At 46.3% G+C, this 27,908-nt stretch overlaps 1 protein-coding gene across 1 annotated transcript in view; it reads left to right on the forward strand.

Annotated features, from left to right (window-relative positions):
- The window catches only part of LOC142652174 (putative acyl-CoA dehydrogenase 6), a 90,482-nt gene that overhangs the window by 43,260 nt on the left and 19,314 nt on the right, over window positions 1–27,908 (forward strand). Inside the window, exons 4-6 of the mRNA XM_075827723.1 lie at window positions 8,474–8,603; window positions 19,004–19,110; window positions 21,332–21,499. Coding sequence (XP_075683838.1) covers window positions 8,474–8,603; window positions 19,004–19,110; window positions 21,332–21,499 — 405 coding nt within the window. The remainder of the gene's footprint in view (window positions 1–8,473; window positions 8,604–19,003; window positions 19,111–21,331; window positions 21,500–27,908) is intronic.

The raw sequence follows: 27,908 nt of genomic DNA on the forward strand, positions 1-27,908 counted from the left end.
AAGAAGTAACAGAGAGAACCTCAGACATAAGGTGTAAAAAATCCAGCGGCCTAGACAGAATCTCACCAGAAATGATAAAACACAGCCCGCCAGAAATACAGGCCGCAATAGTCAAACTATTTAATATAGTGCTGAGTGCCGGCTACTTCCCGCAAATCTGGAACCAAGGCCTTATAACACCAATCCACAAGAGTGGGGACAGGTACGACCCGGCCAACTACCGAGGGATATGTGTCAGCAGCAACCTGGGGAAACTGTTCAGCAGCATCCTGAATAAGAGAATCCTCAGCTTCCTCTCCCAGCACAATGTCCTCCACCAAAGCCAAGCTGGGTTCATGCCAAACCACCGCACCACTGACCACATCTACACCCTGCGCAGCCTCATCAAGAGCCACGTCCACAATACAAAGCATGGGAAGATTTACGCCTGTTTTGTGGACTTTAAGAAGGCCTTTGACTCAGTGTGGCACCCGGGCCTATTCCTGAAACTGCTGGAGAGCGGAATAGGAGGTAAAACCTATGACGTCATCAGAAGCTCCTACACAGACAACAGATGCAGCGTGAAGGTGAACGGGAGAAGAACGGCTGATTTCCAGCAGAGCCGAGGAGTCAGACAAGGCTGCAGCCTCAGTCCAACGCTCTTCAACATCTACATCAATGAACTGGCCACAGCTCTGGAATCCTCCTCAGCACCAGGTCTCGCCCTCCATGACACCCAGGTGAAATTCCTGCTGTATGCAGATGACCTTCTGTTACTATCACCAACCGAGAAAGGTCTCCAAGACAACCTGCAAATCCTAGAAAAATTCAGCTCCACGTGGGCACTACCCATCAATGCCAAGAAAACCAACATCATGGTGTTCCAGAAGAGAAACTCAAAATCCCCCAGGCACCCGACCTTCACACTAAATAACGCCACAATCACAGCGACCGACAGGTACACTTACCTGGGCCTAGAAATCAACCAATCAGGAAGCTTTAAACAAGCCATAGAGATTCTGAAAGACAAGGCGTGCAAAACCTTCTATGCCATCAGACGAAAACTCTATCATCTCAAACCACCAGTGACGGTCTGGCTGAAAATCTTTGACTCCATCATCTCCCCAATCCTCCTGTATGCCAGTGAAGTCTGGGGTCCGGACACATACCCAGACTGGTCAAGGTGGGATTCCAGCCCAACAGAAATCTTCCACCTAGAATTCTGCAAACACCTTCTCCAAGTCCATCGGAGCACCTCAAATAGTGCCTGTCGGGCAGAACTGGGCAGATTCCCACTACACCTCACAATCCAGAAGAGGGCGCTATCATTCTGGGCCCATCTACACAGCAGCAGGCAAAGTTCCTATCACCATAAAGCCCTGTTACACCAAGGGGTCCCAGGTAAACCAGGCCCCCCAGAACATCTCACCCTGACCCGGCCTGAAGAAAATGTCACCCAGCGCGGCCTCACAAAAGCCGAAATCAAGAAGACAATAAACAAAGGCCAAGAGGAATATATCAGTGACTGGAGGAACGACATAAAGACATCCCAGAAACTGACAATATACCGGAGTCTACAGTGGGAATATAAACTGGCGCCATATCTGGAGAAACTGCCAAACCCCAGAGACAGACAGATCCTGAGCCGCTACAGACTGAGCGCCCACAACCTGCTCATCGAATCCGGGCGCCACAGACAGACCTACAAGCCCAGGGAGAGCCGACTGTGCCAACAGTGCGACCAGGAGGCCGTGGAGGATGAGGCCCACTTCCTGCTACACTGCTCCAAATACTCAGCAGTGAGGGACACTCACTTCAGGAGACTCTCTGATCTCTTACCGGACTTCAGCTCCATGGAAGAGGAAGAGAAACTCTACATCCTGCTGGGTGAAGAGGAAACCACAGTGGGCACAGCGGCACAATATGTCACTGCATGCCATAAACTGAGAGAGACATGATATGCCATGGACTTGTATAACCCCGACCCTAGATGTGTCCCTATCCCCAAGCCCTCAGTCCCTTACTTCTTACTTGCTTTGGCAATGCTAATATGTATTTGGTCCTGCCAATAAAGCTTCTTTGAATTGAATTGAATTGAATTGATATGAGATAGATGGATAGATAGATGGATAGATATGAGATAGATAGATAGATAGATAGATAGATAGATAGATAGATAGATAGATAGATAGATAGATAGATAGATAGATAGATAGATAGATAGATAGATAGATAGATAGATAGATAGATAGATATGAGATAGATAGATAGATAGATAGAAATGAGATAGATAGATATGAGATAGATGGATAGATATGAGATAGATAGATAGATAGATAGATAGATAGATAGATAGATAGATAGATAGATAGATAGATAGATAGATAGATAGATAGATAGATAGATAGATGGATAGATGTGAGATAGATAGATAGATAGATAGATAGATAGATATGAGATAGATAGATAGATATGAGATAGATAGATGTGAGATAGATAGATAGATAGATAGATAGATAGATAGATAGATAGATAGATAGATAGATAGATAGATAGATAGATAGATAGATAGATAGATATGAGATAGATAGATAGATAGATAGATAGATAGATAGATAGATAGATAGATAGATAGATAGATAGATAGATAGATAGATAGATAGATAGATAGATAGATAGATAGATAGATATGAGATAGATAGATAGATAGATAGATATATAGATAGATAGATAGATAGATAGATAGATAGATAGATAGATAGATAGATAGATAGATAGATAGATAGATAGATAGATAGATAGATAGATAGATAGATAGATAGATGTGAGATAGATAGATAGATAGATAGATAGATAGATAGATAGATAGATAGATAGATAGATAGATAGATAGATAGATAGATAGATAGATAGATAGATAGATAGATAGATAGATAGATGTGAGATAGATAGATGTGAGATAGATAGATAGATAGATAGATGTGAGATAGATAGATAGATAGATAGATAGATAGATAGATAGATAGATAGATAGATAGATAGATAGATAGATAGATAGATAGATAGATGGATGGATATGGGATAGATAGTTAGATAGATAATTATTGTAATCTCACATTTTTAATGTTTATTGCAAAAGTAATTTACAAAAAAAATCTGACTTTTTGGTGCCTTATAGAACATATTTTCCTGATCTGCGGTAGCAGTGGTAGTGACTCGTCATTTTTCACATTGATGGTAATGAGCAGTAATTTCCATGTCAGTAGATCATTGCAGGAGGCCGCGCTGTTTCTAGCTGTCAGAGTGTCGTTACTTTCCGCCAGTGACTCTTCTTCTTCTGACCTTTTTTCTGGCATCCTGATCCAGTTTCTATTGGCTTCTTAAAGAGACCAGGATCTGTGACCAGGACAGGAGCTGCCGCCCCTCCTGACACGTCTGTTTTATTAAATACTTGTATTCCGCATGAAATAACAATTCTGGAGCATTTTCTTAGAATTCTGCATTGTGCTGTTCCTCTGGTATTCCTCCTGGAAATTTATGACTAAATTGATAACTTTCATTACCATTCCTCTTGTCAATAGCGTGTATCCCTGCCCCCATCCTCTTGTTAACCTACAGACAGTAGAAGAGAGTAACATGACTGGGGGGGGGGGGGTTATAGTTTATAACCATGATGGTTTGATTAAGAGCTGTGGACACAAAATGGTATTTTTATTTATTATCAAGCAAAAATGTACTAATTTTTTTTATTTTAGATATTTTAAGAGTAATATAAATAGATTCGTTGCAAAAGTTTACATACCCTTTCTACCCTGCATTGTAAATGTATAGCCATGGGAAGTTAAATATCCTATTCCAGCACAGACGTTCACTACACATGGGCATGATGGCTGTGCCCGGGCAATCATCCACGGGGGGTAGCTGTGATTAACAACCGCCACCCCACGGCAACGGCCAAAACTGGAGAACACTCTGATCACGGCCGTTTTACCCTTGTGATGCGGTGATCAGTATCGATCACTGGCGCTGACCGTTTCAAGGGACAGCCCTGTTGCCCCACAAAGAACTAAGGTATGCCTTAACCGCTACCTGTGCATTTTACGTACATACGTAAATATTCCAATTCATTATAATAAAATATTTAATTGAAAAGTAGAGATTGAAAAGGAGGAAAAAAAAAACATTCGAAAAAATGAAATAAAATAATTTGTAAAAAGAAAAAACACAAAAAAACAAAAGTTTTTACATACTGTAGTAATATAAAAAAAAAGTTATGGCAAAAAGAGAAAAATTCAATGCGTCCTTAAGGTCAAAATTAGCCGCGTCCTTACGGGGTACATTGTTTTTAAACCGCTGTCTTTTGGGGCTTGTTTAGGCTCGATGACATTTGAAAATCACTTTTCCCGATCCCCCAAAATGTGAGATTGAAAAATGATCTTGTTTTTTATCCAAAGTTTGTGAATTGTTTATTGTGCAGCTGTTAGAAAAGCTCTGAAATACATTTCTGTGGGATTAAACGCCAAGGGAAGACGATGTCGGGCATCTGAGCAGCTGCTTTATCTCCGGCACAATCTTGGGGAAGGTCCATGATTATATTCCGACAGTGTATTTTCCTAGCGCTAAAAGCTTTCATACAGAGGAATATTTTATTGCGTCGTATATCACGCCGTGTCCTCATCATACACAAATCGTCTATCGGTCATATTTCTGGCCAAAATAGAAAACAAATTTCACCCTCAAATAAAAAATACCTAAAAAAAAGTATTCATGGTTTCCCAAGTATCTTGTTCTCCTACATAAGTAACAGAAGCTGTCTGGCAATCACTAACAGCAGCCATGACCGTGTCCATCCAGCTTTCCACAGACCCTGAATAGCATATAAATCTGTATTGCTATTCAATTACATTACCTCCTCCTGTTCTCTCCTTCTGTTCTTCTTGTGTGTCAGTATTTACTGTAGTTCTATTCATGAACCAGGGTCTGGTCTAAGGGCTTATTCATACAAGCGTTTTTCACGTCCAAGTTCCCAACAGACTGCACATGGACACATTATAATCAATGGGGCTGTACATATGTCATTCTTTTCACACAGACCGTCTGTGTGAAAAAAAATGGCAGCGTGCACTAATTTCATTTAAAAAAAAATGGACAGCACACGGACACTATTTGTGTGTGGTCCGTTTTTGACGCATCTGCTGGTAGGAGACACTAAAAACATAAGTGGATCCAGGAAGTAGCCGAGTAGCGGATAAGTTATACTGCTATATATTCCATAATTTATCCATAGGGGGGGCTCAAATATCTACCACCCATTTAGCAAAGGGTTTGGTACCAATAGTTGGCAGAAGAAGTACCAAGGAAAGAGTAAGGGCATGACCACACGTGGCGGATTTCCTCCGCTAATGTCCGCATCAATGCCGCACAGAATCTGCGTTGCAGATTCTGCTGCGGATCTGCACAAAATGTGCAGAAAATTGATGCGGACTAGCTGCTGCGGACTGCGGGAAAAGTGCTTCCCTTCTCCCTATCAGTGCAGGATAGAGAGAAGGGACAGCACATTCCCTAGGGAAAGTAAAAGAATTTCATACTTACCGGCCGTTGTCTTGGTGACGCGTCCCTCTTTCGGCATCCAGCCCGACCTCCCTGGATGACGCACCAGTTCATGTGACCGCTGCAGCCTGTGCTTGGCCTGTGATTGGCTGCAGCCGTCACTTAGACTGAAACGTCATCCTGGGAGGCCGGACTGGAGACAGACGCAGGGAGTTCTCGGTAAGTATGAACTTATATGTTTTTTTCAGATACATGTATATTGAGATCGGTAGTCACTGTCCCGGGTGCAGAAACAGTTACTGCCGATCGCTTAACTCTTTCAGCACCCTGGACAGTGACTATTTACAGACGTCTCCTAGCAACGCTCCCGTCATTACGGGAGCCCCATTGACTTCCTCAGTCTGGCTGTAGACCTAGAAATACATAGGTCCAGCCAGAATGAAGAAATGTCATGGTAGTAAAAACAATACGCTCCGCAGCACACATAAGATCTGCGGACTTCATTGCGGAATTTTGACTCTCCATTGAAGTCAATGGAGAAATTCCGCCATGAGTCCGCCACTGCTCCGCAACAGACAGAGCATGCTGCGGACACCAAATTCCGCTCCGCAGCCTATGCTCCGCAGCGGAATTTTACGCCTCGTCTAAACGAACACTGCTAAATTAAAGTGTAAGTCAATGGACAAACGGCACCGCTGCGGATTAACGCTGCGGAGTGTCCGCAGCGGAATTTAAGTGAAATTCCGCCACGTGTGAACCCGCCCTTATACTTCCATCCTGTTTGGGTCCAATTCTGTTTTTGGGTGAAAAAAAACAACCGCACCATAACACACAACACATGACACAACTGAGTGAGAACTTGTCCTATAAGGGTTAATCACATTAGCTCCGAGGTCAGCCATTTCAATTAAAACACTCCCTGATACGTACGAATATTTAACTGGATGTCACTCGGGAATTTAGCGCAAAGTCTCATCTTTCCGCAGCTGTATGAAAAATTGCTAAATAAATGTCCTTCAGAATCTGTCATCTTCAGTCACGTCCAGTGCTCAGGGCAGCGGGTGCATTGCTGATTCCAGCAGGAAAAAACGCCGTCTCGGGAGCGACCTGACCCGACCCCAATCTACCAGCAGATGATTAGAAATAAAAGGGACTCCTCTCTCCTCACACTCTGCTTTTGCTTACTAGATTTTTTCCAAAAATGTCATGACCCCTTCTCTTTCCTTTCACCCACAAGGCAACTTCTGTTTTTGTGTATTGCAATTATTCCGTACTATGAGCGGGGAGGAAATATCATGTCGTCGTAAAGTGTTGAGAAAATCAGCTCAACGTATGTTATTAGAACTACAGGAAATATCATTTACGATGAATAACACAGCGGTCCTGGGCACAACAGTGGGGATTTCATTTTGAAATGTGGAATTTTTTTTTTTTAAGAGGATTTTATTGAGTATAACGGTGGCCATACACACCAGGCTCCCCCATAAACATGCACTCAGCTCTGCCGAAAATACATGTTTATCACATTGGGGAGCAGGGAATAAGCGGCTGCCAGCGGCTTATCTTCATATGGAACAAAGGCTTGGACATGTTGAAATCCTTCTTTCCCCCCGACATCTGCCATCAAGAGAAACTTGGGAGGTCTCATTAATTTTAAGTGCCGAGGAGCCCAGGTGGGCCAGACATAGCCGGCCCTCGCCAGAGGAGGGGGGGCGGCGCATAGAGCCGCGTGCCTTGGGACCTAAGTGAGGTTGGAAGCCGTCATGTCTCTTTCTAAGGAGCGCATTGCATGTTCATTGAGAACCCGGTTTAAAAAAAGAAAAAAACATTAGATCGTCGGCCAATCCCAGGGCATGGGCACCTAAAGGCGTCATGCACATGGGCGTATTGAGACTCCCTTCAACTTTAAAGTTGTATGGAGCGGCAGTACGGCGCCCTAAGGTTATATTCACACGCAAAATCAAAAACGGCTGGAAATTCCGGAGCTGTTTTTAAGGGATAACAGCCTCTGATTTTCAGCCGTTTTTGTAGCCGAAAACGTTTTTTGAGGCGTTTTTGAAGCTGTTTTTCCATTGACACAATGAAAAACCGCTCCAAAAATTGGCTCAAGAAGTGACATGCACCTTCATTTTACACGGCGTCTGAACGAAACTCAGTTTTTCTCATTTAATTCAATAGGCGTTTGTAGGCGTTTAGCTACCGTTTTTTCCAGCGTATTTGGAGGCATTTACTCCCCGAAATACGCCTGAAAACTCTGCGTGTGAACATATCCTTAGACCTCTATGGGGCCCTATTGAAGCTTCATATGCCTCGTTTTTCATAAAAATAAAATACCATAAATGCGTTTTCTACTTCCAATGATCTGACACATTAGAGACCAATGTAATAAAGGATTTGCAGATGGGATTCAAGAAATTAAAAAAAAATACATTACTGTGGCACTGCCAGGTCCATCTACCCATTACCAGGACTGTAAGGAGGTGCTTATTGCAAAGGAACGTATTACTGAAGGAGTCACATTGCTTTTTTTGTTAACAGTCAATGTCACCTGGTGATGAAAAGTTGTACTGTTGTTGTCTCCGCAATTCTGACTTGCCCAATCAATAACCCACAAGTAACCTATACAAACCACAAGATGACCCTCCGCAACCCTCCATGACAGCTTGGCTGGAGACTCCAACCTACCTAACAAAACCCCAAGACGCTAGAAACATCTTGAGGAACGTTTTAGAATTCTTTTTTATTCTTCTTACTACTTCTTGAACATCTTTGATCTTTATTTAGCTCGAGACATAGTAATATTGTTAATGTTTAGGACACACTAGGCCTTTATGAAGCCTTCAAGGTAGCCTACATATCCATATCCATTGTAATGATTAGATAGGACATCAAAGTCTAAAAATATCTGTCAAGATTTCAACTTTTTTGTTTTATTTTTACTTAGAATATGGCGGAATGGGATTGGACTTCTCCTATAGTCTTGCTATTGCAGAGGAACTTGGGAATATTCACTGTGGCGGCATACCCATGGCCATAGGAGTTCAGTCTGACATGGCCACACCAGCTCTTGCAAGGTAATTTATTGACATTTGTCTGCATTAAAGGAGACCTTTCTCCGCTATCTCATCCTAGAACTAAAAAGTATCTTGGCAGTAGATGGTTAAATTTACTAAAATATAAAATTATTATTCACTACCCTACCTCGATCCACAGGGGTAATGAGTCCCATACAAGGCACCATGAAAAGAAGCCAACATTTAGAACTGTGTGGCAAAGGACCATGAGGGGCAATCTTTTTCACTTGCACCTAAAAATATACTGTAGTAATACTTGGTTGATGATTGATATGAAAAGGGGGATACAAACGTTACCGCTGGAAGGAGAAGAGCCATTGGTGGAACTATTGATGTAGCAGCCAAAATGACAGCCATGCGGCTTGAGGAGGCCCCACAGGGCCACAGGGTCCATTTAACTTATTTCACAATGGCTGCAGCATCACTTGTGTGTTGCATTAGGGGTCAGCGGCCCACGCTACAGCTGGTGCTGACTTCTATTCTCAGTGTGTTGCCAGCTCCACCTGTGAAAATGTGGGTGAGCGACACATTAAATATATCATCTATCTCTAGTCATCAATGGTTATTATGTTTAGCAAGAGGAATTTTTTTTTTTATAGCAACAAAGAGAAAGTAGGGAATCACAGGGTATCAAGGAAAAAACATGGTGGCACAGGACAACCAGGAGGAAAAGGGAGGTATACGGCAACAAGGAGGCTTTTATAGGAACATACTAGATGATCGTCCGCGAATCACGAGATTATAAGGATTGCACGGCACAGGTATCACATCCCGAATATACCACTGACCACAGGTAACTCTGGCCACTTAAAACAATGATTACATACGAAGACGGGCTAAACAGCCAATTGACTAATGATGGAAGTGAAGAGATTAGAAGAAGTGAAGTCATTAGATTGCTCCGTTCTTGTTTACCTTGAACAATTTTACAACAATTCACTATAAGAACCTATATTTTAGTGGGTAACTTAATGTTATACTTATTTTGTGTTACCTCATGATTTTTCATCATTCACATCTAAAGTACTTGCAAAATGGCAGAGCACTCCGTGTACAGGAACGCTCCTGCCTGATAATTATCCAGCTAAGTAATATGAATTTACCTTCCCATGGGACTGAGGACCACACTACAGGCACATGAGGGTCTGGCTGTGTAGTCTGCAGTGCCTCAATAACAACAGTCTGGTTGTGTAGTCAAGAGCACCCTCCATAACAGCAGTCTGGCTGTCTATTCTGGACCCCCCCCCCCCCCCACACTTTAACAGCTATCTGCTGTGTATTCTGGACCTCCCCCTATAACAGCAGTCTGGCTGTTTAGTCTGGAGCGCCCCCTATTACAGCAGTCTGTGTGTGTGTATTGTGGAGCTCCCCATATAATAGCTGTCTGACCTGTGTAGTCTGGAGAGCCCCCTATAACAGCAGTCTGGCTGTGTAGTCTGGAGCTCCCGTCTATAACAGCAGTCTGGAGTGCTCCCTATAATAGTAGATAGCAGTCTGGCTGTGTAATCTGGACTTCCCCCTATAATAGCATTCTGGCTGTGCAGTCTGGACCTCCCCCTATAACAGCAGTCTGGATGTGTAATCTAGATCTCCCCCCTATAACAGCAGTCTAGCGTTGTAGTCTGGACCTCCCCCTATAACAACAGTCTGGCTATGTAGTCTGGACTGCCCCCTAAAACCGCAGTCTGGCTGTGTAGTCTTGACCACCCCCTATAACATCAGTCTGGCTGTGTAGTCTTGACCACCCCCTATAACATCAGTCTGGCTGTGTAGGCTGGAGCTCCCCCTATAACAGCAGTCTGGATTGCCCCCTATAATAGCAATCTGGCTGTGTATTCTGGAGTGCCCCCTATAATAGCAGTCTAGCGTTGTAGTCTGGAGCTCCCCCTATAACAACAGTCTGGCTATGTAGTCTGGACCTCCCCTATAATAGCAGTCTAGCGTTGTAGTCTGGAGCTCCCCCTATAACAACAGTCTGGCTATGTAGTCTGGACCGCCCCCTATAACAGCAGTCTGGCTGTGTAGTCTGGAGCTCCACCTATATGAGCAGTCTGGCTGTGTAGTCTGGAGCACCACCTATAATAGCAGTCTGGCTGTGTAGTCTGGAGTGCCCCCTATAATAGCAGTCTGGCTGTGTAGTCCGGACCCCCCCCCCTCCTATAATAGCAGTATGGAGTGCCCCCTATAATAGCAGTCTGGCTGTGTGGTCTGGAGTGCCCCCTATAATAGCAGTCTGGCTGTGTAGTCCGGACCCCCCCCCCTCCTATAATAGCAGTATGGAGTGCCCCCTATAATAGCAGTCTGGCTGTGTGGTCTGGACCTCCCCTATAATAGCATTATAAACCTAGAAACGGAGTCCGACACACCAAGGTTATTGAAAAATAACAAGTTTTATTAGAACACATAACAAAACAAACATTTAAAAGTTAAAGATGATGGCCACAAGGGGTTGATGCCAGACAGTGCTGATTGTGACATGGGTAAGACGTCCTACTTCATCTTTGAGCTTTCAATTGATTTGTTTTGCTGTTACTTTCATGCATATATCTATTGATGTCTATATGTGTGTGAGTGGATTGGTGCTGTACTTAAACTCCTGCATCTGGCTGTGACCAACATGCACCGTTTGGTGTGGTCTTTACCCACTATACTGGATGCAGGACTCTGTGCACTATGACTACACTCACATATATTTACTCATTACTTACTCATTTATTTAATCATTCATGAACTAGGAATTGTCATTTTTTCCTTCTGTCACTTTGTTATTTAATGCATTTAACTATAACTGTTAGGGATCTGCCAGGTACTTCATCTAGGTATACTCCTGGGATTAATCAATCCACACCTGAGGCCAGACCTGTTCGACTGACACCATCTCCCACCAACCAGGGTGGCAGGCTCAGGAGTGGGAGAGCCTATCGCGGCCTGGTCTCTCGGAGTTAGCTCCGCCCCCTGCCCTTTATTACCTGCCCTGTGCTCTCCCTCAGTGCTTGTAATTCTTTTGGATTCCTGGCCCCACTGCTGCTTGCTCCAGCCTGCTTCTGCCGTGCTTCTGCCTTGCTGCAGTTCTGCTTGACCTGCTTTGCTTGCCCTGGCTTGCTTCTGTCTCCGTGCCCGCTCGGGTGTACTCACTTCGTCCTGGTCCTGACTGTTCGTTCGCCGCCCCGTTTCCTCGTGGCGTTCCGTGGCTACTGCCCCTTCCCTTGCGTGTTCCCCGTTTGTCTTCCAGTGCACTTAGCCAGCGTAGGGACCGCCGCCCAGTTGTACCTCGTCGCCTAGGGCGGGTCGTTGCAAGTAGGCAGGGACAGGGCGGTGGGTAGATTAGGGCTCACTTTCCCTTCACCTCCTTCCTGCCATTACATAATTACAAGCCCTTACCTAGTCTACCCTTTCTCCTACGCTGACGCTATCATGGACCCCCTTGAGACCCTGACCCAGCAGATGCAGGGCCTCTCCCTACAGGTCCAGGCCCTGGCCCAAAGGGTCAATCAGGGTGACGCTGCTTTAGTAGTACCCCTCACCTCACCTCTAGAACCCGACCTCAAGTTACCTGACCGGTTTTCAGGGGACCGTAAGACGTTTCTCTCCTTCCGGGAGAGTTGCAGACTGTATTTCCGCCTAAAGCCCCACTCCTCAGGTTCCGAGAACCAGCGGGTGGGTATCATCATATCCCGACTCCAGGAAGGGCCCCAAGAGTGGGCCTTCTCCTTGGCTCCTGACGCCCCTGAACTTTCCTCTGTTGATCGTTTTTTCTCTGCCCTCGGACTCATTTACGACGAGACTGACAGGACTGCTTTAGCCGAGAGTCAGCTGGTGACCTTACGTCAGGGTAGGAGACCGGTTGAGGAATACTGTTCTGATTTTAGGAAGTGGTGCGTAGCTTCTCAGTGGAACGATCCGGCCCTAAGGTGCCAGTTTAGGTTAGGATTATCTGACGCCCTGAAGGATCTGCTGGTTAGCTACCCCTCGCCTGACTCCCTTGACCAGGTTATGGCCCTAGCAGTACGACTTGACCGACGTCTCAGGGAACGTCAGCTAGAACGCTTCAGTGTGCTCCCCTCTGACTTTTCTGCGATTCCCCCCGAGGTCCCGTCTCCTCGCCCCTCCACGGAGGACTCGGAGGTACCTATGCAACTCGGGGCCTCCATGTCCCCTCGACAACGTAGGGAGTTTCGCAGAATGAATGGTCTCTGCTTCTACTGTGGGGACGACAAGCATCTACTGAACACCTGTCCCAGGCGCAAGAATAAGAAGCCGGAAAACTTCCGCGCCTAAGTGATCATCGGGGAGGTCACTTGGGCGCACAGGTATTTCCCGTTAATGTGAAACGCAATAAAATTTTGCTTCCCTTTCAGGTCTCGTTTGCTGGCCGGTCTGCCACGGGCAGTGCTTTCGTGGATTCTGGCTCATCTGCTAATATCATGTCTGTGGAATTTGCTATGTCTCTAAAGATGCCTTGTATTGATTTACCTTATCCTATCCCTGTAGTAGGAATCGACTCAACCCCCCTTGCTAATGGTTATTTTACTCAGCATACCCCTGTTTTTGAACTCCTGGTTGGCTCCATGCATTTGGAGCAGTGCTCTGTACTGGTGATGCAGGGATTATCGTCTGATCTGGTATTAGGTCTTCCCTGGTTGCAGTTGCATAATCCCACGTTTGATTGGAATACTGGGGATCTCACCAAATGGGGTAGTGAATGTCTTATGTCATGTCTTTCTGTTAACTCTATTTCTCCCCGGGAGGAGGTAAACACGCTTCCTGAGTTTGTTCAGGACTTCGCCGATGTGTTTTCCAAGGAGGCCTCTGAGGTGTTGCCCCCCCATAGAGATTACGATTGCGCCATCGATTTGGTGCCTGGTGCCAAGCTTCCTAAGGGTAGGATATTTAATCTTTCATGTCCTGAACGTGAAGCGATGAGGGTGTATATCCAAGAATGCCTGGCCAAGGGTTTCATTCGCCCCTCGACTTCTCCTGTAGGTGCTGGCTTCTTCTTCGTGGGGAAGAAGGATGGTGGTCTTAGGCCGTGCATTGATTATCGTAACCTGAATAAGGTCACCGTAAGGAACCAGTACCCACTTCCTTTGATTCCGGATCTTTTTAATCAGGTTCAGGGAGCCCAGTGGTTTTCTAAGTTCGATCTACGGGGGGCATATAACCTTATCCGCATCAAAGAGGGGGATGAGTGGAAAACTGCGTTCAACACACCCGAGGGTCATTTCGAATACCTGGTCATGCCCTTTGGGTTGTGTAATGCCCCTGCTGTCTTCCAGAATTTTATTAATGAAATCCTGAGAGATTACCTGGGGATATTTCTTGTTGTGTACCTTGATGACATACTGGTGTTTTCCAAGGACTGGTCCTCCCACGTGGAGCATGTCAGGAAGGTGCTCCAGGTCCTTCGGGAGAATAATCTGTTTGCTAAGACTGAAAAATGTGTCTTTGGGGTACAGGAGATACCATTTTTAGGGCAAATCCTCACTCCTCATGAATTCCGCATGGACCCTGCCAAGGTTCAAGCTGTGGCGGAATGGGTCCAACCTGCCTCCCTTAAGGCGTTACAGTGTTTTTTAGGGTTCGCCAACTATTACAGGAGATTTATTGCCAACTTCTCGGTCGTCGCTAAGCCTCTTACGGACCTCACCCGCAAGGGTGCCGATGTCCTCCATTGGCCCCCTGAGGCCGTCCAGGCCTTTGAGACTCTCAAGAAGTGCTTTATCTCGGCCCCCGTGCTGATTCAGCCCAACCAAGAGGAGCCATTTATTGTGGAGGTTGACGCTTCCGAGGTGGGAGTGGGGGCCGTCTTGTCCCAGGGTACCAGCTCCCTCACCCATCTCCGCCCCTGTGCTTACTTCTCTAGGAAGTTTTCGCCCACGGAGAGTAACTATGATATTGGCAACCGCGAACTTCTAGCCATTAAATGGGCGTTTGAGGAGTGGCGGCACTTTCTGGAGGGGGCCAGACACCAGGTAACGGTCCTTACGGATCACAAGAATCTGGTTTTCCTAGAATCGGCCCGGAGGCTTAATCCTAGACAAGCTCGGTGGGCACTATTCTTTACAAGATTTAATTTCTTGGCTACCTATAGGGCTGGGTCCAAGAATATTAAGGCTGACGCTCTGTCACGTAGTTTCATGGCCAATCCTCCTTCCGAGAAGGATCCCGCTTGTATTTTACCCCCTGGTATAATCGTCTCGGCCACGGATTCTGATTTAGCTTCTGATATCGCGGCTGATCAGGGTGCAGCTCCCGGGAACGTCCCTGGGGACAAACTGTTTGTTCCCCTGCAATACCGGCTGAGGGTACTCAGGGAAAACCATGACTCCGCTCTATCTGGTCATCCTGGCATCTTGGGCACCAAACACCTCATTACCAGAAACTATTGGTGGCCTGGGTTGCCTAAAGATGTTAGGGCTTACGTCGCCGCTTGTGAGGTTTGCGCTAGGTCCAAAACCCCTAGGTCCCGACCTGCGGGCCTACTACGTTCCTTGCCCATTCCCCAGAGACCTTGGACCCATATCTCCATGGATTTTATCACCGATTTGCCTCCATCTCAGGGCAAGTCGGTGGTGTGGGTGGTAGTCGACCGCTTCAGCAAGATGTGCCACTTTGTGCCCCTTAAGAAGCTACCTAACGCCAAGACGTTAGCTTCTTTGTTCGTGAAACACATCCTGCGTCTCCATGGGGCCCCAGTCAATATCGTTTCTGACAGAGGGGTACAATTTGTTTCCTTATTTTGGAGAGCTTTTTGTAAAAAGTTGGAGATTGATCTGTCCTTCTCCTCCGCCTTCCATCCCGAAACTAATGGCCAAACGGAAAGGACCAACCAATCCCTGGAACAATATTTAAGGTGTTTCATCTCGGACTGTCAATTCGATTGGGTCTCATTCCTTCCCCTTGCTGAATTTTCCCTGAATAACCGGGTCAGTAACTCGTCAGGGGTCTCCCCGTTTTTCTGTAATTTCGGGTTTAACCCAAGGTTCTCCTCCGTCTCCCCTGGTTGTTCCAATAATCCGGAGGTAGAGGAGGTTCATCGGGAACTGTGCACTGTCTGGGCCCAGGTTCAGAAGAACCTAGAGGCTTCCCAGAGCGCAAAAAAGATTCAGGCGGATAGTAGACGTTCTGCTAACCCCCGGTTTGTCGTCGGGGATTTGGTCTGGTTGTCGTCCAGGAACTTGCGCCTTAAGGTCCCGTCCAGGAAGTTTGCTCCCCGATTCATTGGACCTTATAAGATCATTGAAGTCCTCAACCCTGTATCCTTCCGTCTGGAGCTCCCCCCATCCTTTCGCATACATGACGTCTTCCATGCCTCCCTCCTTAAACGCTGCTCCCCGTCCTGGTCCCCCTCGAGGATACCTCCTGTTCCCGTTCTCACCCCTGAGGGGGTGGAATTCGAGGTGGCCAAGATTATGGACAGTAGGATGGTCCAGGGCTCCCTCCAGTACCTGGTCCATTGGAAAGGATACGGGCCGGAGGAGAGGACTTGGGTACCTGCCCGTGATGTTCACGCTGGGGTATTGATCAGGAGGTTCCACCTCCTCTTCCCCACTAAACCGGGTCCCCTTAGTAAGGGTCCGGTGGCCCCTCATAAAAGGGGGAGTACTGTTAGGGATCTGCCAGGTACTTCATCTAGCTATACTCCTGGGATTAATCAATCCACACCTGAGGCCAGACCTGTTCGACTGACACCATCTCCCACCAACCAGGGTGGCAGGCTCAGGAGTGGGAGAGCCTATCGCGGCCTGGTCTCTCGGAGTTAGCTCCGCCCCCTGCCCTTTATTACCTGCCCTGTGCTCTCCCTCAGTGCTTGTAATTCTTTTGGATTCCTGGCCCCACTGCTGCTTGCTCCAGCCTGCTTCTGCCGTGCTTCTGCCTTGCTGCAGTTCTGCTTGACCTGCTTTGCTTGCCCTGGCTTGCTTCTGTCTCCGTGCCCGCTCGGGTGTACTCACTTCGTCCTGGTCCTGACTGTTCGTTCGCCGCCCCGTTTCCTCGTGGCGTTCCGTGGCTACTGCCCCTTCCCTTGCGTGTTCCCCGTTTGTCTTCCAGTGCACTTAGCCAGCGTAGGGACCGCCGCCCAGTTGTACCTCGTCGCCTAGGGCGGGTCGTTGCAAGTAGGCAGGGACAGGGCGGTGGGTAGATTAGGGCTCACTTTCCCTTCACCTCCTTCCTGCCATTACAATAACATTGCATATATCACTGTCTGCCATCCTTTCCATACTGTGGCCATCATCTTTAACTTTTAAATGTTTGTTTTGTTATGTGTTCTAATAAAACTTGTTATTTTTCAATAACCTTGGTGTGTCGGACTCCGTTTCTAGGTTTATAATTCATTTAGTGTGTATCCCCACCGACACCATCATGTTCATTCAGGGCTTGTAAGTCCCGCCCCCCTTTTTGCTTGTCCCCTCAATTATTTTATATGTATACAAAAGATATTTATCTTATTAACGGTTTATTTTTGGGACTTGGGTTTGGCTGGCGCTGTTCCTTTGGTGCTCTCCACATAGGTATAGTACTCCCCTATAATAGCAGTCTGGCTGTGTAGTCTGGACCTCCCCTATAATAGCAGTCTAGAGTGCCCCCTATAATAGCAGTCTGTCTGTGTAGTCTGGAACTCCCCCTATAATAGCAGTCTGGCTGTGTAGTCTGGACCTCCCCTATAATAGCAGTCTAGAGTGCCCCCTATAACGGCAGTCTGGCTGTGTAGTCTGGACCTCCCCTATAATAGCAGTCTGGCTGTGTAGTCTGGACCTCCCCTATAATAGCAGTCTAGAGTTCCCCCTATAACGGCAGTCTGTCTGTGTAGTCTGGAGCTCCCCCTATAATAGTAGTCCGGCTTTGTAGTCTGGACCTCCCCTATAATAGCAGTCTGTCTGTGTAGTCTGGAGCTCCCCCTATAATAGCAGTCTGGCTGTGTAGTCTGGACCTCCCCTATAATAGCAGTCTAGAGTGCCCCCTATAACAGCAGTCTGTCTGTGTAGTCTGGAGCTCCCCCTATAATAGCAGTCTGGCTGTGTAGTCTGGACCTCCCCTATAATAGCAGTCTAGAGTGCCCCCTATAACAGCAGTCTGTCTGTGTAGTCTGGAGCTCCCCCTATAATAGCAGTCTAGAGTGCCCGCTATAACGGCAGTCTGTCTGTGTAGTCTGGAGCGCCCATATAATTGCAGTATGGAGTGCCCCCTATATCAGTCTGACATTGTAGTCTAAAATGCCTCTTATAGCAGTAAATCTATCTCTCGTCACTCCAGCAATGTATGACCACCCTCCTGTGAAGTTTATATTCTGTAAACTTTTCCTTTAAAGCTGCTGAGCTTTCATTACAAGATCCAACATGCCTTTTGTTGTGGGCGACATGAGAGCATCTCAGGCGTGTTAATGGGCTTGGAGACGACAGCGGATAATAATTCTGCTCTTTTGTCCACACAACCAGTTAATTCACGAACCACAAAGAATTTCAAAATGTGAAAATAAATTAAAGATCTTCACAGAAGATACACGGAGCGACATCCGCTATCATCTTTATCTCTGCAATGTAGGTCCCTGGAAAAGAGCTGACAAGTCCGATCCTCTAATTTAGACGTTATCCATCCCTTCACTTATTTTAAAGGTCAAATCTGCAATGCAATTTGCATAATATCAATGACACTGCGGAGTAAGTGAAAATTACTTCTTTCCCCGTTTTGGATTTAAAAAAAAAAAAAAGAAACTCCGAGGGCGCTGCTAATATATGGAGCTCATTATTTTCGACCTTTTTTAAAAAAAATAAAAAATCAGCAAAAGTAACTCGCACGTAGCAAGTATTTTGGCTTTTGTCGCAGTTGTTACATTGTAACCATTGAGATGCAAACCTACATGGCAAAAGTAGCAGAAAGCCCATTAGGGACAGTTTAACCATGTATTTACAATAACTTTTTGGTATATATGCATTAAAAAAAATTGGCGCCATATTTATCAAGCCACTGTGTGACTTTTACCAAATCAGCGCCGTTTTTTGAAATTTTTTCATGAAAACAAATTCACCAGTGTTTTTGGAAGCATTTCCCTTTAAATAAAGAACTTGACATTAAAATTATTAATATGCACAGCCAGATGGTGCCGAGTGCGGTACCTTCTGTTGACACCCCCAGTATTGTGTGCAAATAACCATAGCATACAGTGCCTAATTCTAAGTGCAATGCAGTATGGTACCCAAAAAACAGTGTGATACATTGGCAAAATATCCAGATATCTGAGGCGCCCCTTTGGCAGAGTGAGCTGTGCGCCCGCTGCGACCACACAAGTCACACACCCCTAAGGCCGGCCCTGTTGCTACTTAATGTATTAACTTCAGGTGCAGCTAACTATTAGGAAGAAGCTCTGATAATTCTGCTGGGTTTTTTTGTTTCCTTATTTCAAGGTTTGGCAGCGAGGAATTGAAGCGTCAGTTCTTGGCACCAACTATAGCCGGAGATCTAGTTGCCTGTCTGGGAGTCAGTGAGGCTGGAGCAGGATCAGATGTAGCAAGTAGGTATTGAAGTCAGACTGGGAAGGGGAATTGCACCAAAGTCAGACTTTGGTCAAAACTTTAGTATAATGTAAACTTTTTGAAGGCAGCAATTTTATGGACTCCTTAAATATTTCTCAAAATGTATTAATGAATGACTGGCATCCAGGAAGCTGATATATCTGGTGTCCAGAATTTAAAAAAAAAGCAATGGTAAACAACAGGTGTCTGCGAATTTGGTACCAAAATATAGAACATGTTCTATTCTTGTCCGCAACTAAGTCACGGACTCACCCATAGAACTCTATGGGCGCTTCCGCAATTGCGGACGGCTATGGATGTGCGTCCGTATTTGCGGACAGAAAAAAACCTTACGGTCGCGTGCATGAGGCCTTTCACAGACAACCTGTTGATATGAATGGACACTGTGTAATACTTAATTTCTCCTGTGGTGGCGCTGCAGGGAAATAGAACACTTACTGATAGATTTCCCCACAGATCGCACCTGATCGCTGTGGGTCCGAGCAGAGGGACACCTTGTGATCAGGTTAATGCAAAGGCACCCTTCTTTCAAGTGGGGATTCTCCAAAGCGGAGTACCCTATTAACTTTCTAGATTAAGAATGAGTAACCCAGTGGTTACCTAGGTTTAAACTTTGACCTACAATTAATACTGTCTAGACAGGCACGTCATACTGTGGTATGGGCTGGGAATATTTAGCTGCCAAAAGGGGATATACAGGAGAAGAGAATGCGATCAGCATTTCAAATATTCCCTCATATATGTCTTCGTACCAAGACCCCATATTTATAACCTTTTTTTTTTTCCATTTCAACCGTTTCGCTGCGAGGACAATTTTCACACTTTTGACAAACAGAAAAATAAATAAATAACAATAATAATATTATACCCCATTCCCATAGACTGTATTTTCTGAAAGTAGACACCCGGCACATTGTGCAAATACCACCACCCAGCACTTTACAATCATGGACGCTTCGTGCAAATTTGCGTCTAAGCGTAACATTGGAAAAAAAAATCATAAAGAATTCATATCTGTAAATAAAAGTCTGACCCAAGCAAAGCCTGAGACGCACAAAACCTACAGAAAATAAAAGAACAGGATGTGCAGAGCTCAGACATGCCACTTAGGCCTAGGTCTACATGTATATATCATTAGGCTCAGTTCACACTAGCGTTCGTATACGTTTACCTCTCTTCCGTCAGAGGAAAAGAGGATCGAAAGATTAAACGGAAAGCAGCGGTTCCGTTAGAATTACCATTGATTTGAATGGTAATTCTTTTGTTTCAGTTGCTTTCCGTTTGTCTCCGTTCGCTAGGTTTCCGTTTTTTTTACGGAAGCAAAAGTGCAGTCTGCAGAACTATACATTTCCATCATGTCGGCAGCAAATCTCCTTGTTTACACAGCGATATGTGCTGCTGACAGCGATAACCGTTTCGGCATTTGAAACGATGCAATGAGCCGATGAACGAGCGTTTGCTCAACGATAATATTTATTGCTGCACAAACTATACGATCAGCTGATGAACGAGCGTTTGCCTGATTATTGGCCCGCGTAAATGGGCCCTTAAAATTAAGACTCTGTTCACATTACCGTCATGGTTTCAATTCTTAGCGTAGCTGTGACTGGTATGACAGATCTGTCTTCAAACGGATATCAACAAATCGGGTCCCATAGACCTAATGGGATCTATCAAGATTTTGCCCGTGTTCTGCTGTTTTTAGCGGCAAGATTAGCGCTGCAGACTGCACTATTCTTAGGCTGGATTCATACGAGCATGTTCAGTCCGTAATGGACGGAACGTATTTCGGCCGCAAGTCCCGGACCGAACACACTGCAGGGAGCCGGGCTCCTAGCATCATAGTTATGTACGACGCTAGGAGTCCCTGCCGTGCTGCCGGACAACTGTCCTGTACTGTAATCATGTTTTCAGTACGGGACTGTAGTTCCACGGAGAGGCAGGGACTCCTAGCGTCGTACATAAGTATGATGCTAGGAGCCCGGCTCCCTGCAGTGTGTTCGGTCCGGGACTTGCGGCCGAAATACGTTCCGTCCATTACGGACCGAACATGCTCGTGTGAATCCAGCCTTACTGTCAAAAGCGCAGGAATCCCATAGGGAAGGAAGAAAACAGAGTGGGATCTCGTTTGTGGGGTCACACATCATGTCTATTACTAAATGTGATGTTTTGATACTAATTTGGAATTTTTTACTTAAGGCATTAAGACCAAGGCTGTGAGGAAGGGGGACGATTATATCATCAATGGAAGCAAGATGTGGATCACTAATGGCTGCCAGGCCGACTGGATGTGTCTTCTTACAAACACAAATACCGGACCCTCTCACAAAAATAAGTCACTCGTATGTCTTCCCATGAAGTCACCCGGTAAGTCAGGCCTGAGTCTGGGGTAGTCCACTTCCTATTTCATCAGTGGCTTAGGCTGCATCCCCCATACTTTACATTGCAGCTGGCTGCTATGTATAAGCACAAGCCGACCAGGCCACCAAGTCTGTGCATGCAGAGCTGATTTCTATTACAGTAAGGATAAGATTCTTCCGGCGGCTATTGAGCATAATTATGATAAATTGGAGATTTGCTAGTTAACCAACTTGCCTATATTTTTTTGAAAAATCTCAAAGTAAAACTATACTGGAAAATACAGGGGTGTAACTACCGCCATAGCGGTTGCTATAGGGCCCATGGACTCAAAGTTTGATCAAATACAATAGATAATGGCACCATCACTTACCGCTCCTCGCTCTCGGAACCTCTGGCAAGTGTCAGGCCCTTGTGTGAACCGGAGCCCAGAAATGAAAAGGAACGGGAAGCAATGAGGGGTTAGTAAATGGAGAAGCCCGAATTATTTTTTTTTGCTCTGGTCTGGGGTCTGCATTAACTTTGGAGTCTAAATCAGTTTTGGGGTCTAGAGTCTGATACTATGTGGAGTCTGGTATGGGGTCTGAATTTATTGTGGGGTCTTGTCTGGGATCTGAATTATTTTTAGGGTCCAGTCTGTGGCTTGATGCCTCCCCTGCCCCCATCCTGCGTTTTTTACGTGGATGACATTGTGTGTGGTATCATTGTTTGTGGAGCTACAACTCCCAGTATGCTCTTATTTTACTGTGGCTCGGCCGGTGTACCCTAATATTCACATGGAGCTGGTAAATGCTTGGTATGGGGTGTTTTTAAAAGTTTGCTATGGGGCCAGCATCTTCCAGCTATGCCCCTGGTCAAATAGAGCAATGTCGTAATTTCATACACGTTTACTGTTGGAGCAGAATGTGTTTCAGTTGTGTCCATTGAGTGACATATTAATCCCCCACGTCTGGAGCGATATCCACGTAAAGCTGATTATTAACTGCAGGTAACAGGAGAGACTTGTTCTAAGGTCTGTGTCACATTGTATTCACTCGTCTCACCGGCCGCTCACCATATATATATATATATATATATATAATTTGACTAATGGTGACTCATATATAACGGGTTATTCACAAGGATAGGATGCCGGAGACCACATGACTATCCTATAGTTTCTTGGAATTCGGCTTATCTGTTGGCTTTTATGTTCCCAAGCCTCATCTGAGGTCACACGTTGCGGAGTTGTCGCAGATTTTCAGCAGATTTTACCCTTTGCAATGCAAGAGGGTGAGATCCGTGCCGCAACAGAATCCGTGACGAATCTGCACTGTGTAAACTCAGCCTTATAGTAGAATGTGGTGAACAGAGCTGGACTTGTTGCCCATAACAACCAATCACAGGGCAGCTTTCATTTTACCACAGCAGTTTAAGAAATGAAAGTTGTGCTCTGATTGGTTGCTATGAACAAAAAGGCCAGTTTTTCTGTTAAGACAGTTTTGATGAATGAGATCCATAGTGTATATCAATGTATCCCATAATATGTCACCACCATGTAGTCAATGAGTGTCGTGTTACGCTGCCACTGAGTCTGACAAGGATATTAAGCAAGTGGCAGTAAAGTGGCTTCCTAATTATTTTTTGCCGGACTCCTCAAAAAAAGGTGAAGATAATCGTCGATGCAAGTCTCTAAGATTCATCAAGTGCTAGTGGTTAGGCCGAGCACACAGTAAGGCCCCATGCACACAGTCGTGCCCGTATCACTGCCCGTGATTGCAAAAGTAGTATGGGAGCACGGCCCGTAAAACACGAAAAAACGGACATGCTCCATAATTCCCGGCACAGTTCTACGGCACGGACACCCATCAGTAGCGATACGGAAAGGTGTCCGTGGCCAATAGAACTGAATAGGTCCGTAATTGCGGACCGTATTACGGTCCACAATTACAGAGAATTTTTAAGGTCGTGTGCATGGGGCCTGAGAGAAGGGGGATAATCCTTATCTATGTAGGTCGGAGCATTATTTTTCTGATACACAATTCCAAATCCTCTATATACACAGAGATAAATGGTAAAACTCTTGCTGCCTGCAGCCACCACTAGGGGGAGCTCTTACTGCATGCTGCTTTATTACTCAGGTCAATATATAAATGTGTTGCTGACATGAAGCGCCCTCTAGAGGTGGCTGCAGGCAGACAGAATTTATCACTTTCTACGCCAGTTTTCATGCATAGAAAAATCGCAAAAGGACCATTTTACACAGAAAAATAGAGCATGGCTTAACAAAAAAGGTGGGGCCTACCTTGGGACGACAAATTTATTGTAATAAATATGCCATAAATTGTATTGAAATTTGGCGTAGCATGGTGGGAGCTTGTGTCGGGCCTCGTACCTTGCCTCCCTCCTAGTCAGTCTACCCCACCTCCTTTCCTTAAAGGGTTTTCCAGTCCCTAAAAATTTATGGCATATCCTCAGGATAAGCAATCAATAGCTGATTGGTCGGGGTCCGACTCCCGGGACCCCCCGCCGATCAGCTGTTCAGATGTAGCGGCATTTCACAGTGTTGCATCCTTCTCCCATTCACTTCAATGGGAGAAGGCCGCAATACTGTGAATCGCGGCTATATGTGTGCCGATGATTGACAGTGGGCAAGTAGAAATTAAGGGGAAGCAGCGCTCGTATGAAACAGCTCATCGGCGGGGGTCCCGGGAGTCGGACCCCGATTGCTCAGCTATTGATGGCCTATCCAGAGGATAGCCTATACATTTTTAGGGACTGGAAAACACCTTTAAACCCATCTGATAATAAGAAAAAAAAATATTCTCATTTAACCGCTCCTTTTCGCTTCTACCCTCCGGGTCCCCTCGGGCTCCCTCAGCGTGCTGCAGTGCCGGGCAGCATCAGGACATTTTACGTGATGAAGCACTCAGGACTTGAGTGCTGTGTCGCATATAAGTCCCTGATGCTGAGGGAGCCTGAGGAGAACTAGAGCGGAGAAGCGAAGAGGAGAGGTGAGGTGAAAATACATTTTATTTATTATATTTCCGATGGGTGGGCGCAATTGTGGCGCACAGCCAGTCGAAAGATCCACCACATTTATTAATAGACGTATGCCTCTTAATAAATGTGTTGCTTCTTACAAAACTAATTGTTTAGTAAGACTGGCTTATGAAACACTAGTCTTAATAAATCTCCCCCACTGTCTTTGCAGGGGATTTGGAGCTCTGTATAAGAAAAACAAAGCTTTGACTCAGAGGCGTATCTAGCAGGGGGCAAGAGGGGCAATGGCCCCAGGCCCACTGATATGGTGGGGCCCAGGGGTGGGCTGGGCCAGGTCCCCCAGGGGTGTCATGTCCCGGTTTCAACTGTATCTGCATCCTCAGGCCCAGATACAGTTGAATCCAATGTTGGTGCAAGAAGCTGTCAGCTCCCTGCTCCAGCATTCACTGTGTAACACCAGTTAGGACGTCATCACGCCAGTCTAAGCCGAGCCACACAATGCACAGACCGGAGGAGCAGCCGGATCTCCTCCACTCATCGTTATTAGACACTGCAGGGGCATTATACTGTGTTGGGAGACACTATGGGGGCATTATACTGTGTGGGGAGGCACTATGGAGCATTATACTGTGTGGGGAGGCATTATGGGGCATTATACTGTATGGGGAGGCACTATGGAGCATTATACTGTGTGGGGAGGCACTATGGAGCATTATACTGTGTGGGGAGGCACTATGGAGCATTATACTGTGTGGGGAGGCACTATAGAGCATTATACTGTGTGGGGAGGCACTATGGAGCATTATACTGTGTGGGGAGGCACTATGGAGCATTATACTGTGTGCGGAGGCACTATGGAGCATTATACTGTGTGGGGAGGCACTATAGAGCATTATACTGTGTGGAGAGGCACTGTGGAGCATTATACTGTGTGGAGAGGCACTGTGGAGCATTATACTGTGTGGGGAGGCACTATGGGGGCATTATACTGTGTGGGGAGGCACTATAGAGCATTATACTGTGTGGGGAGGCACTGTGGAGCATTATACTGTGTGGAGAGGCACTGTGGAGCATTATACTGTGTGGGGAGGCACTATGGGGGCATTATACTGTGTGGGGAGGCACTATGGGGGCATTATACTGTGTGGGGAGGCACTATGGGGGCATTATACTGTGTGGGGAGGCACTATGGGGGCTTTATACTGTGTGGGGAGGCACTGTGGAGCATTATACTGTGTGGAGAGGCACTATGGGGGCATTATACTGTGTGGGGAGGCACTATGGAGCATTATACTGTGTGGGGAGGCACTATCGAGCATTATACTGTGTGGAGAGGCACTTTGGAGCATTATACTGTGTGGGGAGGCACTATAGAGCATTATACTGTGTGGGGAGGCACTGTGGAGCATTATACTGTGTGGGGAGGCACTGTGGAGCATTATACTGTGTGGGGAGACACTATGGAGCATTATACTGTGTGGGGAGGCACTATGGGGGCATTATACTGTGTGGGGAGGCACTATGGGGGCATTATACAGCGTGGGGAGGCATTATGGGGGCTTTATACTGTGTGGGGAGACACTATGAAGCATTATACTGTGTGGGGAGGCACTGTGGGGGGCATTATACCGTGTGGGGAGGCACTATAAGTGGAATTATACTGTGTGGGGAGGCACTGTGGGGGCATTATACTGTGTGGGGAGGCATTATGGGGGCATTATACTTTGTGGGGAGGCATTATACTGTGTGGGGAGGCACTGTGGGGGCATTATACTGTGTGGGGAGGCACTATGGAGCATTATACTGTATGGGGAGGCACTGTAGGGGCATTATACTGTGTGGGGAGGCACTATGGGGGCATTATACTGTGTGGGGAGGCACTATGGGGGCATTATACTGTGTGGGGAGGCACTATGGGGGCATTATACAGCGTGGGGAGGCATTATGGGGGCTTTATACTGTGTGGGGAGACACTATGAAGCATTATACTGTGTGGGGAGGCACTGTGGGGGGCATTATACCGTGTGGGGAGGCACTATAAGTGGAATTATACTGTGTGGGGAGGCACTGTGGGGGCATTATACTGTGTGGGGAGGCATTATGGGGGCATTATACTTTGTGGGGAGGCATTATACTGTGTGGGGAGGCACTGTGGGGGCATTATACTGTGTGGGGAGGCACTATGGAGCATTATACTGTATGGGGAGGCACTGTGGGGGCATTATACCGTGTGGGGAGGCACTATGGAGCATTATACTGTGTGGGGAGGTACTGTGGGGGCATTATACTGTGTGGGGAGGCATTATGGGGGCATTATACTGTGTGGGGAGGCACTATGGGGGCATTATACTGTGTGGGGAGGCACTATGGGGGCATTATACTGTGTGGGGAGGCACTATGGAGCATTATACTGTATGGGGAGGCACTATGGAGCATTATACTGTGTGGGGAGACACTATGGAGCATTATACTGTGTGGGGAGACACTATGGAGCATTATACTGTGTGGGGAGGCACTATGGAGCATTATACTGTGTGGGGAGACACTATGGAGCATTATACTGTGTGGGGAGGCACTATGGAGCATTATACTGTGTGGGGAGACACTATGGAGCATTATACTGTGTGGGGAGACACTATGGAGCATTATACTGTATGGGGAGGCACTGTAGGGGCATTATACTGTGTGGGGAGGCACTATGGGGGCATTATACTGTGTGGGGAGGCACTATGGAGCATTATACTGTATTGGGAGGCACTTTGGGGGTATTATACTGTGTGGGGAGGCACTATGGAGCATTATACTGTGTGGGGAGGCACTATGGAGCATTATACTGTGTGGGGAGACACTATGGGGGCATTATACTGTGTGGGGAGACACTATGGAGCATTATACTGTGTGGGGAGACACTATGGAGCATTATACTGTGTGGGGAGGCACTATGGAGCATTATACTGTATGGGGAGGCACTGTAGGGGCATTATACTGTGTGGGGAGGCACTATGGGGGCATTATACTGTGTGGGGAGGCACTATGGAGCATTATACTGTGTGGGGAGGCACTATGGAGCATTATACTGTATTGGGAGGCACTTTGGGGGTATTATACTGTGTGGGGAGGCACTATGGGGGCATTATACTGTGTGGGGAGGCACTATGGGGGCATTATACTGTGTGGGGAGGCACTTTGGGGGTATTATACTGTGTGGGGAGGCACTATGGGGGCAGTATACTGTGTGGGGAGACACTATAGAGCATTATACTGTGTGGGGAGGCACTATGGGGGCAGTATACTGTGTGGGGAGGCACTATGGGGGCAGTATACTGTGTGGGGAGACACTATAGAGCATTATACTGTGTGGGGAGGCACTATGGGGGCAGTATACTGTGTGGGGAGACACTATAGAGCATTATACTGTGTGGGGAGGCACTATGGG

The sequence above is a fragment of the Rhinoderma darwinii genome, chromosome 5, assembly GCF_050947455.1.
Source record: "Rhinoderma darwinii isolate aRhiDar2 chromosome 5, aRhiDar2.hap1, whole genome shotgun sequence".
Lineage (NCBI taxonomy): Eukaryota > Metazoa > Chordata > Amphibia > Anura > Rhinodermatidae > Rhinoderma > Rhinoderma darwinii.